The sequence below is a fragment of the Tyto alba genome, unplaced genomic scaffold (genome assembly GCF_018691265.1).
Source record: "Tyto alba isolate M040663 unplaced genomic scaffold, T.alba_DEE_v4.0 Super-Scaffold_18, whole genome shotgun sequence".
Taxonomy (NCBI): domain Eukaryota; kingdom Metazoa; phylum Chordata; class Aves; order Strigiformes; family Tytonidae; genus Tyto; species Tyto alba.
In genome coordinates this window covers 14,052,651-14,070,491 of record NW_024881280.1, presented here as the reverse complement: position 1 = coordinate 14,070,491, position 17,841 = coordinate 14,052,651, and the positions used below count along the sequence as shown (strand labels likewise).

The 17,841-nt window shown below is 41.3% G+C and overlaps 2 protein-coding genes across 8 annotated transcripts in view; one reads left to right on the top strand and one right to left on the bottom strand.

Annotated features, from left to right (window-relative positions):
* Positions 1-6,284, bottom strand: part of AVEN (apoptosis and caspase activation inhibitor) — a 128,130-nt gene extending 121,846 nt beyond the window's left edge. For 3 of the 7 annotated variants that reach the window (XM_042791217.1, XM_042791218.1, XM_042791219.1), the window contains exon 1: positions 5,965-6,283. In XM_042791217.1, coding sequence (XP_042647151.1) covers positions 5,965-6,216 — 252 coding nt within the window. In that variant the 5' untranslated portion in view covers positions 6,217-6,283. Of the gene's footprint in view, positions 1-5,964 lie in introns of all 7 variants that reach the window. The other 4 variants (XM_042791220.1, XM_042791222.1, XM_042791216.1 and 1 more) reach the window with 3 other exon arrangements.
* Positions 1-13,946, top strand: part of CHRM5 (cholinergic receptor muscarinic 5) — a 50,616-nt gene extending 36,670 nt beyond the window's left edge. Inside the window, exon 3 of the mRNA XM_032984717.2 lies at positions 11,863-13,946. Coding sequence (XP_032840608.1) covers positions 11,939-13,525 — 1,587 coding nt within the window. The 5' untranslated portion in view covers positions 11,863-11,938 and the 3' untranslated portion in view covers positions 13,526-13,946. The remainder of the gene's footprint in view (positions 1-11,862) is intronic.
* The last annotated feature ends 3,895 nt before the right edge of the window (positions 13,947-17,841 follow it).

The following is a 17,841-nucleotide window of genomic DNA, read 5'->3' as shown; positions in this document are numbered from 1 at the left end:
TACACACCCATCCCAACTATTAAAAAACCAAGTTCTTTCCAAGGAAGTTACCAAAAAGAAGTCAGGCATGAACCTGTTATGCAGCAATGATGATGTGTGTTCACCTGTGTAATGGAATGCTTTCAGTACAAGTGTCTCAAGTCAAAACAGCAGGGAAGGTGGTAAAATACGATGAAGGAATAACAATAAATATCACTAAACCATTCCACGTTAAACAATCAGGGATTATTACAAAACATTGCAGTCCCCAGTGTTGTGAAAAGCAGGTTTCTCTATTATCTAGAAACTGAAAAGAATAAATTATCTTTGGCTGGATAACAAGCACTTATCTTTTTCCACTGCAAGGACAGCCTTGAAAAAAATAAAAGAAAAAATAGGGCTGTGACAAGTGGTTACACAGCAGCTCTACTGAGTAGGCTCGGTAACCTTCACCATACTCAAAGCCTTTGACAACATTTTTCTGCACTGATACTTCCTACACAATGCATTACACAATCTATATAGCCTTTCAGTCACAATTTTTACTCTCAATGCCCAAATTAAATCTCCTCCTCCTTATTAATGTTTTTCTTCTTGTCCTACCTAAACTGGATCTGTTTGCTGCAACCTTTCTACTTAATGGAACATCACTATCCAGGATTCCACATAGTGTCCTCTTTGCCAGAAGAGAGAGAGAAAAAAAAAAAAAAAAAAAAGGAAAAAAGAGAGAGAAAGAGAGAGGGAGGGAGGGAGAGAAAGAGGGAGGGAGAGAAAGAGGGAGAAAACCAGGTCCTTCAACCTTTCCTCCTAGGTCCTATCTTCTAGACCTCACATCTTTCTTCATTCCTTCCCTCTGAACTTTCCTCAGCTGGTCCAAATCTTGCAGAAGTAGAACCAGTTCTTCAGCTTGATTGCATTGCTAATTGATATTTTTTCTCATCCACTAAGCTGCCGGCTGCCTTCTGTAAAATTGCAGTTTAACCAGTAACAAACCTCTGCAGACTTTCCCTACAGAAATGTAGTTATATTTGACCTTAAATTACACCTTACTGCAGGCTGTTTCTCCCCTTTGTTGAGACTGTGTTCTGTGCTCCACCCTCCTACCTACCCTTCCAGTTTAGCACTGTAAATCTTAACACTGTATATTTTAGTCCTTCATCAGGATTAACAGGAACACTGAACATGAGCAGATACAGAATGAAGCCTTGCAGAATCCCATTTAATAAACACCAGTTTGACACAGAACCCTAAAGAAGTTTCCAACTACTTCTTCACACACTCTTCAAGAGGCTGAATCTAAATCAGTACACTCAAAATAAAATAATCCACACTTCACTCACAATCAATTATTGTCTCTTCACACCTCATCACAGTAGAGAAACTCCTGAGAGGGGAAGCTCTTCACACCTCATTAGTAATTAAGTACAGCTCACAATTTGATGTACATTAAGCTAAATAAGTCTTTCCTAGTTGCTTTTGAGAACATTAAGAGTGAAAAGATTTATTGTGTTCAAGATCGAGAAAGTTATTCTGCCTCTATCTGCTCAAGCTGTGTTACAGTATTCTAAAGGAAATCAAATGTATCTGTGTTTGAAAAATCCAAGCTATTGTTACCGTGTCTGTGAACAGGTTTTTTTTTTGCAGTTGCTTAGACTGTAAAGATTTAGCTCATACTAATTAGTAAAAATTTATCTGATGCTGACAGCATTAGATGTTCACTTAGATCAGTTCTATATGTGCATGGACCACAAGAATGAAGATCTAATAACACTAAATAAATGTGATGTCATTTTGAAACCAACCATAAGTAAGAAAGACTGTACTAAAATTGGTCTGTTAACCCCCTTATTGTTAAACAATAAAATGTTTACTGCAATCAATGCCCAAAGCCAGAAAAGGAACATTGAAACAGCCTTGCCAATTCCAACTGCACTGAAGTAACAGCATGCATCCCATGCACACTCAATGTATCACTGGAAAGAAAGCTAAAAGAATACTTTGTAAATTGCAAATGAATAAACATAAATGACAAAAGAAAGTCTCCTTAAACTACCCACAAAAGGATGTGGTCAAGGACCACCAAAATAAAACCCAGTATCATGTCCACAATTTCAGAAAGCTACTTCTGTTTTAGTAGATTATATTTCATAGAGAGAGCAATTAAAAAATTCCAACAGTACATAAAATATTAATTCTGAGCAAGTTAGAGGAATTAGAAGTGGGAGATAATGGGCCAATGTCATTCGGACCTTTTACTTTAAGCATTATAATTCCACATGATTCTATTAAAAATGAATAATTGCAAATGTGTTCTATTTATTTAACATATAATAGATTAATTAAAGCAGACAGAAACAATGGAAAATTATGCAAGATGACAGATCAAAGAAATCTGCCATTTGGTAAACCAGATGGTCATAATTAGACACAGATGCATTTGTGTAAGGAGGACACAAAAATCTTCAGTAATCAAGCCAGTTAAATCAACAGGCACACTCATTACAAAAAGACCTAGTAAGTGTAAGACCTTTTACCCTCTTCACAAAGAATAATAATACTTTTCCTCAGAATTTCTAAGCCAATTCCATGTTTGAGAGAGGCAGCATCTTATTTCAAGAGCAGAGCTGGGCAGTTCCTCAGAGAGCTATCTCCTCAAGAGCTGATAGAAATCATGAAAGCTTCCATCTTTAAGACTGATCCACATCTGGATCTACCATGCAGGGTATAAATCAATTATTTATAAACAAATAGCACCCTGATCTCCTTTTAAATTAGCACCCAGCAGAGGACTGGAAAACTGATTCAGCAAGTACTGGGTATTGATAAGCTTTGCAAGTAGCACAGCTGATCACCCATTACTAGAAACAAAGAATTACAATACACTTACAGGACTGTAAAACATGTAAAGTGGTGTCCAGCCTTCACCGGTCCACAAAAAACCTGAGAACTGAATGTGCCATCACTACACTTTCTTCTTCCTGTTGTACAGGTCAGAAATAATGTCCTCCTGTAGCTTCAAACACAAGCTTAGGAACTGTTATATTAAAACAACTAAAACACGAAATTTTAAGATGAACAGTGGTTTTAAATTAATGCAATTGACTAAGAAATACTGATGCCAAAATATTATGCAATTTAATGCCAATTTCTACTTCACTGTAAAAGTTAATTATTTCCAAGAGGTTTTATTAACACTCTTATTACGCTTTACTGAATCCATTCACCTACAATTCTACTTGCATTTTACTGCTCTGTCCATAGTAGGCTCAACAAATCCAAATCCAGTTACTTTAATACAATTTGATGTAGATTTCGTCATAAAGCTTTTCATAATTGAAGGCGCAATAAAGAAGAAACTTCTCAGGCAACAACTAAAGCTCCAGCAACAAAGTAGTACCTAAATATCTAGCTTAGCAGCAACAGATGCATAAACAAATAAAATTATAAGTTTAGCATAGCTTTAAAAATATAGAAGATCCTAGGCTTAAAATTATTTCCAGGAAATAACACCAGGTCATCTAAATCCTGATTATACAATGCTAGAATGATCCCAATCCATTAGGAAAATTCCTTCAAAATGCCAAATTGACATCAGCAGTGTGGAAATGCAGATTGTAATCCCCTACAATTTTTACCCTAAAAAGCAAAAGGACTAGAATTTCCCTTGGAAATCCTACATATTACAAAATTACAGCATCCTCAGCCTCCCTTCCCCAGGGAATTTCAAGGCCCATTTCAAAAAAAGAAAGGAGGCTTTCAGAGAAGACTCCAGCTACTCAGCACACAGTAAGGAAAGCGACGTGATAAAACCACTCACATTCCCCATATTATTACCTGGCTCTCCAGGTTTGAAATGTACACTGCACTGCTTGAGAAGATCTGATCCCTGTTGCTGAAAGACAGTGGGATCTCACACAAGCAGCTTAGCTGGAGCCAAGCATCCTCTCATTGAGTTGGTGCATTTGTGTAGTCACTTTGCTGAACAGAGAGAACACTAAAGAACTGGGCATGAAAGGGGGTAATTTCCTGCCAGGTAAGAGCTGAATCTGTTCAGAAAACATGGTCTAGCACACATCAAAGACAGTACAAGGGAGCTTGTCCAACCACACAGGTGGAAGAGAGAAGAGGAAGAAGAAGGTCCTCCCTCTTTCAGAAGTGGTAAATTCTGAGACTGGCTCAGAGGTAACACAAGAGGTGAGCAGCTGCAGGCTGGCACAGCTGTTGATGCTATGGCTGGATTGCTGGAAGCCAGTCCTGTCCAAGCTGCTAAATGAAAGATTTGTGGCAGGTGTGCTAAGAGATAATACAGTGCTTAATATCAAAAGCCTTCAGTGCAGGAAGAGCATTACGCTTAAACACTCTTTAGCAGAGTTCTGGGAAAATCTTAGCTCTTGCTTAATTTTTAAAGACCCAACCTATATTAGCCTTAGCCAGAAATAAATCAAGTCACTGTGCTAGACTAAAATGAAGATCATATCACAGTCAATAGCACAGCAATCAGGCAAAACATATTGTAAGCTGTCACACAAGAAAAATTTTTAAACTGTTTCCTGAAATACTTCAGATAATCCAGACAAAAATGCATACATATAATGTGATTCCCTTCCTCAGCGCACCTTTTCAATTATGAAGTGGGTCCTGCTGGGTCAACAGTACCAGAAAGAACACAGATATAAATGTATTTAAACTTAATAAGAAATGGTTGAATAACTTAAAAAAAAATCGGTCCAGGATGGAAGTTTCCTCACCTAATACAGGTGCTGAATTTACCCCCGCCTCTCTGCCTCTGTGGCTTATGAGAGAGCACAATTGTTTCACATCCAAAATCCAAACCTGTATGCCTACACTGATATGAACTCAGCAATTTGTATAGCTTACAGGTGAAATTACTGACCGGTGCTGATCTTTTACCTCCCAAAACACAAGTATTAAAATGTATCCAAATACAATGACAAGAGGGATGACTATTTTACATTTCTTAAATCCACCAGCAACCATGGGAGGTCTAATACAGATAAAACACTAGCTGAGTTCAATTGAAGCCATAGCATCATAAAAGTCAAAGTGAATCTAATCAATGTGATGCTGAAAATGGGGCAGCAGCTGCTCTATCTCCGTTAGGACTCCCAGTGCTGCCAACACCAATCAGTATTAGGTAGTCATTGTAATCTTTCTGCCAATCCAGGGATAACCATGATTTCTATGTTGCAACAATGCTAACGGAAACGGAACAATCTGAATGCAGTACTGTCAAAGCACTTATAAATGGAAATTGTTTTTAAAGGCACAGTGTTGATCTCATACCACGGTGGGTTGTAGAAAGTATTTTAGTGTCTTCACAGGAAACTGAAAGTGTAGTTGTGGTACACTTAGGCATGTTTGTGCTACTTTTAATCTGCCACAACACTTTATGATTGGTCAAAGCTGAACCATCAACTTGCATTAATGACAAATACAAATACGTGTCCCAGTGAATCACAGGTACCAATTCTGTAACACGAGCTACGTTACAACGTCTTCGTTGCTAGTACCACAGACTGGACAAGCCACACGCTCATTTCAACTGCGCACAAAATACTCAGCAATCCTTCACCTCTACTTGCAAACAGTGATGTAATTTTCCGACGCGTTTTTCAAAGGAGACTTGTATTTTTCGGCACACAATTACAAACGCGCTTCGGCCGGAAGACCCCTATCTGAGTTTCCCCGAGAGCACGCCGGTGCTGGCGGCTGCTGGGCCGTGGGCGGCCGCCGGTGCGGTGCCGTGCCGAGCCGAGCCGAGCCGAGCCGAGCCGAGCGGGCAGGGAAGGCGCGCTCCCCGCCCCACCACCGCCCTCCCCCGCCGCCTCAGCCGCCCGGCTCCACCTCGGGAAGGGGCGGAGAGGGAAGGGTGGTACCCCCGCCCCGCCGGCCGTCCCGGGGCCCCGCCGCGCTCGGCTCCGCCTCCCCCCGCGCCCGCGGAGGGCGGGCTCTCTTCCCTCTTACCTGCCGGGGGCGGGGGGCTGCGGGCGGCGGTGCCGCCCCGCGACCTCGAGGCTCCCGCCTGTCCCGGCCCTTGCCTCCTCGGTGCCCGTGGGCGCCGCCTCTTCCGCGGCCCCGGCCTCCTCCGCGGCCATACCCGTCCCCGCCGATCCCTTCAGCGGCCGCCTCGGCCGCCTTCTCCGCGCTGCGGGGCTGCCGCCGGCCGTGCCGGCCGCCTTCCCTGCGGGGCCGAGCGCCGCCCCGCTCCGGCTGCATGGCCGGGCTGCGCCGGGCCCGCGCGCCGGTCCCCGCCTACTCCCGGAAAGAGGCCGCCGGCGGAGGCCGCGAGAGAGAAATGGCGGCGCCCGCGCCCTCAGCAGCTCCCCCGCACGGCCGCGCCGGGCCATGAGCGCGGCAGCGGGCCCGGGCAGCGACCGCGGCCTCCCCGGCGGAGGGGACCCGCTGCCTTCCCCCGCTCCTCCCGGGGCGAGCCCCTGGCAGGCGCCTCGGGAGCGTTTGCCCCTGTACCCCGCCGCAAGTCTCGACGAGCAAGGAGTGAAAAAGAAAGGGCTTTCCCCATGTATTTCAAATGAAAATGCATTTCATGTTTAGAAAACGGCACACGCTCTCAGCTAAAGCCATATGAATCAGAGAACCGTATGAATCGTTAAGGTTGGAAAACACCTTTAAGAATATCGAGTCCAACTGTAAACGCTGCCAAGTCCCCCACTAAACCCTGTCCCTAAGTGCCACATCTACACGCCTTTTAAATACCTCCAGGGGTGGTGACTCAACCACTTCCCTGGGCAGCCTGTTCCAATGCTCCACAACCCTTTCTGTGAAGAAGTTTTTCCTGATATCCAATCTAAACCTCCCTTGGTGCAACTTGAGGCCGTTTCCTCTCATTCTATCACTTGTTACTTGGGAAAAGAGACTGACACCCACTTTCCTACAACCTCTTTCAGGTAGTTACAGAGCACGATAAGGTCTCCCCTCAGCCTCTTTTTCTTCAGGCTAAACAACCCCAGTTCCCTCAGCCACTCCTCATAAGAATTGTGCTCCAGACCAGACCTTTCACCAGCTTCATTGCTCTTCTTTAGACACGCTCCAGCACCTCGATGTCTTTCTTGTAGTGAGGGGCCCGAAACCAAGCACAGCAATCGAGGTGCAGCCTCACCAGTGCCAAGTGCAGGGGGATGATCACTTCCCCGGTCCTGCTGGCCACACTTCCTGACACAAGCCAGGATGCTGTTGGCATTCTTGGCCACCTGGACACACTGCCGGCTCACATTCGTCCGGCTGTCAACCAACACCCCCAGGTCCTTTTCCACCAGGCAGCTTTCCAGCCATTCTTCCCCACGCCTGTAGCGTTGCGTGGGGTTGTTGTGAACCAAGTGCAGGACCCACAGTTAGCTTTCCGTAGCAATGAGACAAAAAATAACCAAGCCCCTGCTGACAGGGTGTTGCACACAAGCCTGTGCTATGTGAAGTGCATGAGGTGGCTCTGCAGCCTCTTGAGGAGCGTCTTGCTCTGAGGACACGGATCAGGGACATGGGAACAGCCTTGTGCCATAGAGCTGGGCTGGTTTGGCCTGCTCTGCTTGAACTAGGCAGGCACCCATGCTGTCCTCAGGAAAGTTCACCAGTTCCCTAGCAGCAGCCTTGCCCAATCACTCTTGAGCACACAGGCTGTCATTTGGCAACACACATTAAAACATCAATCTGGTTTTGAAGGGTCTTTAAACCTGGCAGTCCTTACATCAAAATGTGACCAAAACTGCCATTCTATGAAATCATGGGCCATAGCGCCTGCACTACTATCTGTGGTAAGGGCTGCTTAGCTCAGGGGCAGAGCATGCAGCAAATCGGTAAACTAGCTTAGTGTGACTCCAGTGCAACACGAGCAAATAAATCAAGTAACAGGGAGCAGCACTGTCAAGCACGTAGCAAAGACATCTAAGCGATTCCTTGTGCAGCGAGCACAGGTCTGGCAGATCCAGTGCTGAGCTAGAGATCATAAAACCTGGCAAACCCAAGCTGTGCCTGCATCTGTGGTGCAATTAATCTGTGACATGAACAATCTGCCTGCAGATAACTGTAAACTGACTATATGTACAAATTTTACAACTCACATTAATTAATACTTACAGCTAGATTAAAAAAATATCAGTAATATTTGGCAACAAATAGCAAATAAGATTACAACTCACAAATATGAAGTTCATGCATCAATAATTATGAGACAGATAGCAAAGTCATGATACTGTACGTGTGCATTTTGATTTTGTAATTTAATTTTGATCTCCCTATTATCATCTCTTATGATAGACAATTAACATAAATTATGTTGCCATAGCACACAGAAGTCCCACTCACAGGCACTATTGCCCTGAATGATACACAGAGAACAAAAGGTAACACTGCAAGTGTTAACACATACCTGTGAGAGAAAAGATGATAGAGAATGAAGAGATGATAGGAATGATCAACATGCCGAGAAGAGACCTTGCGTACTAGCAGCTTAGTTACGGTCAATTTTTATAGGCATCAAAGTAAAACAGCCCATTAGGGAAGGAAGCCTTTGCTTGATGATAATGAGAGTGCTTTTTATTTAAAAATTAATTGTAATTTCTATACAATCTTACCAGTGTTTCTCCTGCCCATGTCAGTTCAAACCAAGAACAATTGTGTCAGGACAACAATTTGTGCTTCTCCTGTTGCTCTGAAGTCTACAATCCACATGGGTAGCTTCAGCAGTCTTTCCTCCTAAATCCTAATGTTAGGGAGGGTGAGTGACCTTAGAGGGGGACACATTTGCCACCTATGGCAAAAGACAAAACATTAGAGGCCAAAGTGTAGAGGCAATTTCTAGTCTCCCCTCTTCTGTGAAAAGTGTCATCTTCTGAAAAAAAAGGCAGAAAATTCAAACAATCTCCTATGATCATCCTAAGCAGCTGCTCAACCCCAGGTGTTAGGCAAATGTAGAAGTTAGTAGAGGTTTACCCATGTGCCTGACATTCATAGCTGGTGCCTTTTTTAAGATCGTCTCTAGCCTTTACTGAAATCTTGCAACTTGCAAAAAACTCATGAGGGCTGGTAGTGTTCCAGGTATGTTAGCTGCCAAGGCCCAGAGCGCAGCCCCCTTCCTAGGAGCACCACTGGCTATGTTAGAGTTTGGCTGGCTGAGTCCAAGGTCAGCTGCTCAGCTGATAAGACCTGTTGTGAAGACAGCTAGAAGCGAGAGCCTCCCTCCCCCTTCCCTTGGGAAGTGCTTTTAAGCTGGGGCTGTACTGCTGGACACCGCCTGTGCTACATCACAGCTGGGCAGCAGCAGCTACATCTACACCTGGTCTCCTACCTCCTCGATCCTGGCTCTGATCCTGACTCTGATCCTGACTTGGACCTGCTGGCTGGGATTCCTGGCTTGGTCACGGACCTGCCTCATCACTATGGACTTGCTGAGCGATCGCCGGACTATGTCTGACCCTGATCACCGTCTCTGGCCCTGATTATGAACCAAGCATGCTGCTCCACATCCTGCTTCTTCTTGGTGAGGTCTCTGCTCCCATCTGCCTTGGTATCGTGTTCTACCCATGGCTCACTTTCCCTTGCAGAGCAGCTGGCCCTCACTGTCCCGACCGATGCACTAAACCCATCACTGCACTGCCATCTTAAAAATTTAATCACATGGAGCTACTGATGTGCAGAACAACTGTGCCAAGTGTCCACAGAAAAAGCAGCGTAAGCCATGTGAGGTAGCAGAGACACACAGATTCATCTCTGACAGCTCAGCTACCTATCACAGTCACGCAGCTGCTCCATGCATCTTTGTTTCACATTAAACAAATTCCTGCACTTCAAGGTTGTGTAAAGATTTGTAAAGCCAGCGTGCACATGCACAGCCATCAGGACAGCTCTGATGTGGGGGAAGTCTTTGCAGAATTCAGAACCAGGATGAAATTTCTTTCCTTGCATGGGGCTCATTAGGACTGCTGCGGCACTCTATCTATTCTTGGCTGCTAGGCTGCATCTAGAGACTCTAGAGAGCCAAGTGTACAGAGGATCAACATGCATATATTATGATTATTACTAGGCTTATACACAAACTAGAATCTTGTTGAGTTAGGTTCAATATATATTGTGTATAAACAAAATACAGATGCACAAACTTCTAAATATAAGACAGGAGATAACAGACACACACAGATGGAGGAGAACCATTTTGGGTAGTACAATAGACAGTGATCTCAGTACACCAGGAAACTTATTATTATCAAATTCCATCACAACAGGAGATAATCATTAGGGAGGGTTTGAAGAAGAAAGATGATACACTTCTATAGCTATTTAGGAGACCTGGGATAAACGTGCAGGAAACAATGAAAGCAAATAAGAGGTCAGTGAAAGAAAATAAGATGCTTTTCTGAAAATTCAACAAGTTACTATAAAATATGGATGTATTCAGCTGATGAGAGACAATACCCAACTACTTGGTACAAAAGATAGATGATGACACGTGGGAAAGGAATAGGTTGTAAAAGCTTGCAGTTAATAAAAGACACTTACCAAGACTAAAGAAAATAATGTTCTGAGAGTTAGGATGAAAGATGAAAACACAAAGTAGTTGTGTGGATGGATAGAGAAGACCATATACTAGAGATCTGATGCAGAGAGAATCCTAAAGACTTAGAGTTGGACTTTAATAGGTGATTTATGTGATAATTTTAGCTGAACCTGTGTCTGCTTTGAAAAAAGGGATCGTCTTACCAGTTTTATACTGGCTAGATATTAAAAAATAAACTATTAATAATTTGTCTTTAGTTTCTGATTTAAAAAACTAACGACTATTTGACTATTCAAAAATTACACAGTCTAGCACAATTAAGCATTGAACAAGTGATTAGCATCATCTAATGTGGTGGAATGACTCAAAAACCAGCAGATATCTGTGAAAGAACCAAGTTGCCTAATTCAGGCATGCATTCAGGGGGACAAGGAAACAGCAGTGAAGAATGTAGGAAGGGATGGACATCAGAGGCATGTATGCATTAATAGAGTGACGGCGGTGCCATTTCTACATTTTGCTGCAAATATATTAAATATGCAAGTATTTACTCATATATACAAGTATGCATGTATATATTTTTTATACACTTATATATGCAAGCATTTAATAGTTTTTGTTGCATTATTTGTCACTGTGGTCATCCACTGCTGCCTCCTCTTCAGTATAGTCCTTTCTATCCTCAACCCTACCATTCACTCACCCAAACTACTCAAACTGTACTTCCACACCTCACCTAATCAGTCTTCTCTGTCCTGACATCTCCCATTAGAGAAAAGTCTTTCCTGCCAAACTTATTTTTTCTGCTTCCTTAACTGAAGGATTCCCCCTCAGTTGCCCCAACCACTTCTAACATCTGTTTGTTTCCCGGTGCCACCATACCAGCATGATTTCTAACTCCCTATGCATCCTCAGTTTCTTCTTACGCTCTGTTGTTGGTGACTTCTCCAAATTTTCCAAAAATAATTTCTGAAATCTTGACATGTCTTCTACATAATACTGTCGGAAACAACACAGTGACTCACTGTCTTATTGCAATGAAAAACTTTAAATGTCTGTCTTTAAGAATATGTAGAAGGTCTCCTAAGGTATTCAAAATATAAGAACTGACATGATAGACTGTCTTAAGAAACAATAGATGTTTTGATTGCATTTAGAAATTTCGTAAGATGCCATTGTCCTAGAACGTACATTTGTACGTTTTAGTTATGTTCGCAATGGTAGAAACAATAATCAAAATGCAAAAAGAGAGCACGGATAATCTGATAGATTGTTTTACAGATGTTTTATGGTAACTCTAACAGAAGTCTGTGCTATTTAATGAGTTGCTTTTCTGTTTTTTCCTTTGATTTTTACAGCTGTCTCCAAAATTCAAGTACAGAAAGCAATATGCAACAGTGCTAAGATCCTGATGACAATACACCAAGAATAAGAATGGAACAAAATTTATTCAGCAATTCTACTGTTGTAAACAGTTCATCCATCAACCATAAGCAGTTAGAAGGGCATAGCCTCTGGGAAGTCATTACTATTGCCACTGTAACTGCAATTGTAAGCTTAATAACCATAGTGGGAAATATTCTTGTAATGATATCCTTCAAGGTTAACAGTCAGCTCAAAACTGTCAACAATTATTATTTGCTCAGCCTTGCCTGTGCCGATCTCATAATTGGAATATTTTCTATGAACCTTTATACATCCTATATACTCATAGGCCATTGGTCTCTTGGAAGCCTTGCCTGTGACCTGTGGCTAGCACTAGACTATGTAGCTAGCAATGCCTCAGTAATGAACCTCCTAGTCATCAGTTTTGACAGATATTTTTCCATCACAAGGCCTTTAACTTACAGGGCCAAACGCACACCCAAAAGAGCTGGCATCATGATTGGTCTGGCTTGGCTAATTTCCTTCGTCTTGTGGGCACCTGTAATCTTGTGCTGGCAGTATTTTGTGGGTGAACGAACAGTACCACCTGAAGAGTGCCAGATACAGTTTTTATATGAGCCCATTATCACCTTTGGTACTGCAATTGCTGCTTTTTACATTCCGGTGTCCGTGATGACCATTTTGTATTGCCGCATCTATAAAGAGACAGAGAAGCGTACCAAGGACCTTGCTGAACTGCAGGGTTCAGAGTCTGTGGCAGAGTTTGAGATGATAAAGCCTCAGAAAGCATTCCTGAAGTCTTGCTTCAGTTGCAAGCAACAAAACTTGGTCAAAAGAGAGAGGTGTCAGGCTTCCTGGTCTTCATCTAGTCGAAGTACGTCCGCTACAGTGAAAGCCTCTCAGGCAGCAAGTACTTGTAACGACTGGGCTAAGGCTGACCAGTTAACCACCTGCAGCAGCTACGCATCTTCAGAAGAAGAGGACAAACTTGCTGCTGATTCAGTTTTCCAAGTAACTTACAAAAGTCCATCTAAAGGTAAGGCAGAAGAGTTTAATGAGAGTATGGATGTTGTTGTCAAAGATCAACCTGAAGAAAGTGATTTTGAGAACCAGAAATATTTTTTGTCACCTGTCAAAGGCCAGGTACAAAAAAGTAAAAAGTGTGTGGCCTATAAATTCCGGCTGGTGGTTAAGGCAGATGGCACCCAGGAAGCCAACAATTGTTGCCGTAAAGTAAAAATAACTCCTTGTTCTGCTGCTCTGTCAAAGGATCCTTCCATCAAAAGCATGGATCCAAATATAAATAACCAAATAACCAAAAGGAAACGGATGGTTCTTATAAAGGAACGCAAAGCAGCACAGACTTTAAGTGCCATTCTTTTGGCTTTTATCATCACATGGACTCCCTACAATATCATGGTTTTGATCTCCACATTCTGCTCTGACTGCATTCCCTTGACACTGTGGCACCTTGGATATTGGCTATGCTATGTGAACAGCACTGTTAACCCCATTTGTTATGCCCTCTGTAACAAAACGTTCAGGAAAACTTTTAAGATGCTGCTTTTCTGCCAGTGGAAAAAGAAAAAAGTGGAAGAGAAACTATACTGGCAGGGCAATACCAGACTGCCATAGTTGCTCTTATATAAGGGACAAGGGGGAAAATAGATGTTGAAGTAACCTAGTAAATTGACTGTAATTCTGTCTCTTCAAAAATGTTGCTTTATGTGTCTAGGTGTTAAAAATATTCTGCAGAAAAGTAAAATTTTGCATGAAAGTAGTGTGCTTGGGATAAAGAAGTCCGTGGATGCTGTGAGGAACACAGGGTGTTTGTGGTTATGCAGTAGATCTGCATTAAAGTTATTAAGTTTGGGGTCTTCTGTCCTTTCTTTCAGCCTGAAAATATGTAGAGTAAATTATAAACTACTAGAAATTAGAGGGGGATGGTCATCCAGTCTATTTCCCTGTAGTGCAGAACTTCTTCTTCCTACAGTTCCTTTCTAGTGTACTATTTAGTTTTCAATGTACCAAGCAATGGACCTCATGCTACTTCTGTTTTGAGACTTTTCCGCCTGCTGTTGGAATGAAACAAGGACTGTTGAAAGGAGGAAATGCTATCATCCCCAGCACTAAGTGGGTAGGGAGATTCATAATACTCCAAATGAACACAGGTATTATAGGAGAATGTAATACTGAGAAAATTCCCCCTTTAAGGATGACTTTTGTGGAAACATATGAAGGGCTCATAGTGGAGGAATAGGTAATGTATTTTGTATATGAAGAAGCCAGTCCCAATCATAGTTCCATCATGAAAGTCACTGTCATCTGTAAAAAATGGTGATGGATAGCAGAAACCTCTTAATTTCTCCATTTCCCAATGCCTCTGAAGAAAATTTTAAAATTTTATGCGATAGTGACAGTGGTACAATTCAGAACTGACTCTAAAGCATAATGGACATAGTCTATCTACTTTACAACACAGGGAAAGTCTTTTTTGTAATCTCCTTTGTTGAGCTTCCCCTTGCCCCAAAAGTTTCCATTACTGCCTATGTATTATGAAATTATTGTAAACAGTGACAGAATTGTCATCTCTGAAAGAAGAATGATTTAAAAAGTAATTTCAGAATATTTCTATAAAACTATTAAGGACACTTTGCACTTTCATAGCACTTTTTATCTTTAAATAGCTTTATAAGTACTAGTCAACATCAGGTGTTTGGAAACATAAGTTATCTCCCGTCACTATCTTTTGGTCCAGCAGAACCATATCTGCTACAGTACTGGGGGCTGGAGTCAACCCCCTCTGATGAGTGTGGCTTCTGGGACTGGTCTGTACAGGACTGGTCTGTACTGGCCTGGTCACAGTGAGCTGGGACTCTGGCCACTAGCTGAGGTCTGCTGCGGCTCTGGGTTTGTGCTGAGGACCCTTCTGTGTCAGGGCTGAATGGCATGTGCCTGTCCAATGTCTGTGTTAGACTGGCAGAAGTCCTGCAGCGTTGACCAAGGGAGTGGGTAAGTGAGGGGCTGCCTTTGGCAGGAGGCCATTGGAACAGAGCTGGTGACCTGGCTCCTTGTGGTGGGACATGAAGCCTCAGAAAAGGGCACAAGAAAACAAAGATAATGGCAACAGTAGTCATAAGGAATTAAGTCCTAAAGTAAACAAATGTTTATGAATAAACGAGAAAGATCTCCAGGTACACCAAGTTCAGATTCAGCTCTAGCCTTTCTATCAAAACTCAGGGGCAGATGCTCTGGAATATTAGTTTGGGCCAATCTTCATGTTATATCTACTATACACTTCAGCGGGCCATTGCAGTGGTGACATGACCAAGTTGCACATTTCAGGGATTGTATTAGTCATCCTGAATGTAATATTGCTCTCAGTGAAATTGTTCATATAATTTATTAAATTACCATACCATCAAAATATTTCCCTACAGATAAATAATTCCTTCATGTCAAGAACCACAGTACAAGTAATTAATATTTTTTATCCCCAGTCTCCAGAGGGGAGAATTGTGTCAGTGAAATATTAGCAGTGTAGTAATGTAAAAATACGTTCTCTAAATTCACATGATAGATTTTGTAACACACCATACTGTGCCTATTATTTTTTGTGCATTAGCATATGATTGCTTATTAAAGGAAAGTCTGGGTCTTTATAAAGACCCTTTCAACAGCTTTTCTCTGTCACTATCCAGAGCTTTTCCTGTGTACAGTAACTATGTACAAGTTGGTTATTATAGTGGGTTTATTTTATATTACATTGGATCAGACATTCAGTAAACTGTGTTTGATTTTTAGCAAATGCATATGTCCCTCAGTGGCACAAGCTGTAGTTAAAGGCAAAATTTATGAGGTAGTAACCATTTCTGCTAGCTGCAGTGTTGTTGCTAAAGTAAAGCATTGGCTTCTACTGAAATTAAATGGGATATTTTTTGTTGGTTTTGGCTTCTGTTGAACGAGAGTGTTCTGTAAACATTTATGGACTCTGTGCTCAGTAAATGTATTAGAATACCGGGTGATGGATGCAACAATGTTGGTTCAATGTAACTGTGAAATACATGCTCAAACTATGCTGCTAGCACTTCACCATGTGAGACGTTACATGGCCAAACATGGGTACATTGTAAATACCTAAAATTATATAGAGGTGTGTGTTGCTTTATTGTTATGTAGGATGTTTAGTCTTAAAAAACCTCAAAACCACAAAAAGAAAAATGTGATCCTCATCAGAGTATCAGTTAGCACTTAATTATATTTTGCTTTCAAGTTATATTTTGTAATTTTAAAAAGTGGTGTGGGACTTTTACAGTGTAGAACAATCTTGTTATCTGTATTTTTGTCCTCTTAATGAACCTTTTATTGATCCTATGATTGATTATGGTCATGGTCATGGACTGGTGAAAAGATCTTTTTTGGTAAAATTACATTTTATTCATACTTAATTACATAAACATACATATATATAGATATGTATGTGTGTATTATCAATATATATGCATAAATATACATCCCTAACTAAGCCTTTCAGAGATCCAGCACACTTTAATACTTTTGAATATTGAACTTTCCAACAAACTGGGGATATCATTTTTGTCTCTCCCTTTTCATACATACCAGCCTCCCTATAAATTATCAAGTAACATTCGTTTTCTGTAAATATGATTTATGTTTGTAGATAAATACTTGGAAGAGTTCCCAGAATTTTTAAATGGTTATAGAACACCTAGTTACAGTTGTGCATTTTCTGTGACTTCTTAGCACAGAGTAAAGAGCTTTGTAAAGGATGGAAGTCAAGGTAGAACATAAATGCAGGGGTTTCCTTTATAGAAAAATCCTGTTGAATTGAGGAAGGATGAAATCAAAAGGGTTATAGAGAAAATACTGTAAGAGCCTGTAAAATACGATAGAGCATATTTTGCCATTACATCATTCAGTTGCTAATCATGCTTATCCTATTCAACTATGCATGTCAATTAGTAACTGCTATTAACTGTTGGAAGTTATTTTTATATGTGGATTTTTGTTCCTCATCTCTATTATACCCATAATGAGACCTGCAGTGGGATATATGGACTTGAGGAGTCCAGTTCCAGAGACAGCGATGCACTTCAAGACAAAATCCTTATCACCCTTTAGATACTGTTCCAGTTTTAGAGCTGAGTCTTATGAAAAATCCCCATCTCTAATTTAATTACTCTGATCATTTTACCTCTCACATAGGGCTTTTCTCAGAAATCTGTGACATTGTGTCTTTGTCATATTTAATAGATGACCTGAACATGTCAAACTAATTTAACTGATAAATCTTAATGCAAATGTTGCTAAGGATGGTCATATACTTGAAGGAATAAAAATGTCACTGGGATGTGGTAAGTATGTTAAATTTAAATGAGAAGTCTTTACAGCAATTAAAGAATCCCATATCAATCTGGAAGATGCTACTTTCTTGTAGAATGCAGTTGTTATGAAACTGGATAACCAGTTTGAAATTGAATAGAATACCTGTGGACTTTTTTCAGATTCTGGATTTTGCATAGAACTTTGTAAGATAGTTCTTTACGTGTGATAGGAAAGACAGTTTCCAAACCGTATCTTCGTAGTTTGTGATTTCCAAATTCTTCATACTGAAGGAGAATTTTTGCATGTTTCTTTTTTAAAGTTACTCTGTAATTTTTAGGGGACATAAATACTTCTGCTTTCTCTGGATTCATTGCTCTAGGAACATGAACAAACAGAATGGTATAACTTTCCTCTAAAATTAATTTTCTTTGCTTTCTGTAGAGATAGAAATAATATGAAGGAATCATTTGGGTGTAGTGAGAAACAAATACCTGTTTCCTCAGTTGTACATAACTGGAGCTACCATTTACTGTGACCTGTACATCTAGGTGCCTCTCTGTTGGAAAGGACTCTACCCAAAAATCTCCATACTTCTCACTTTTTTT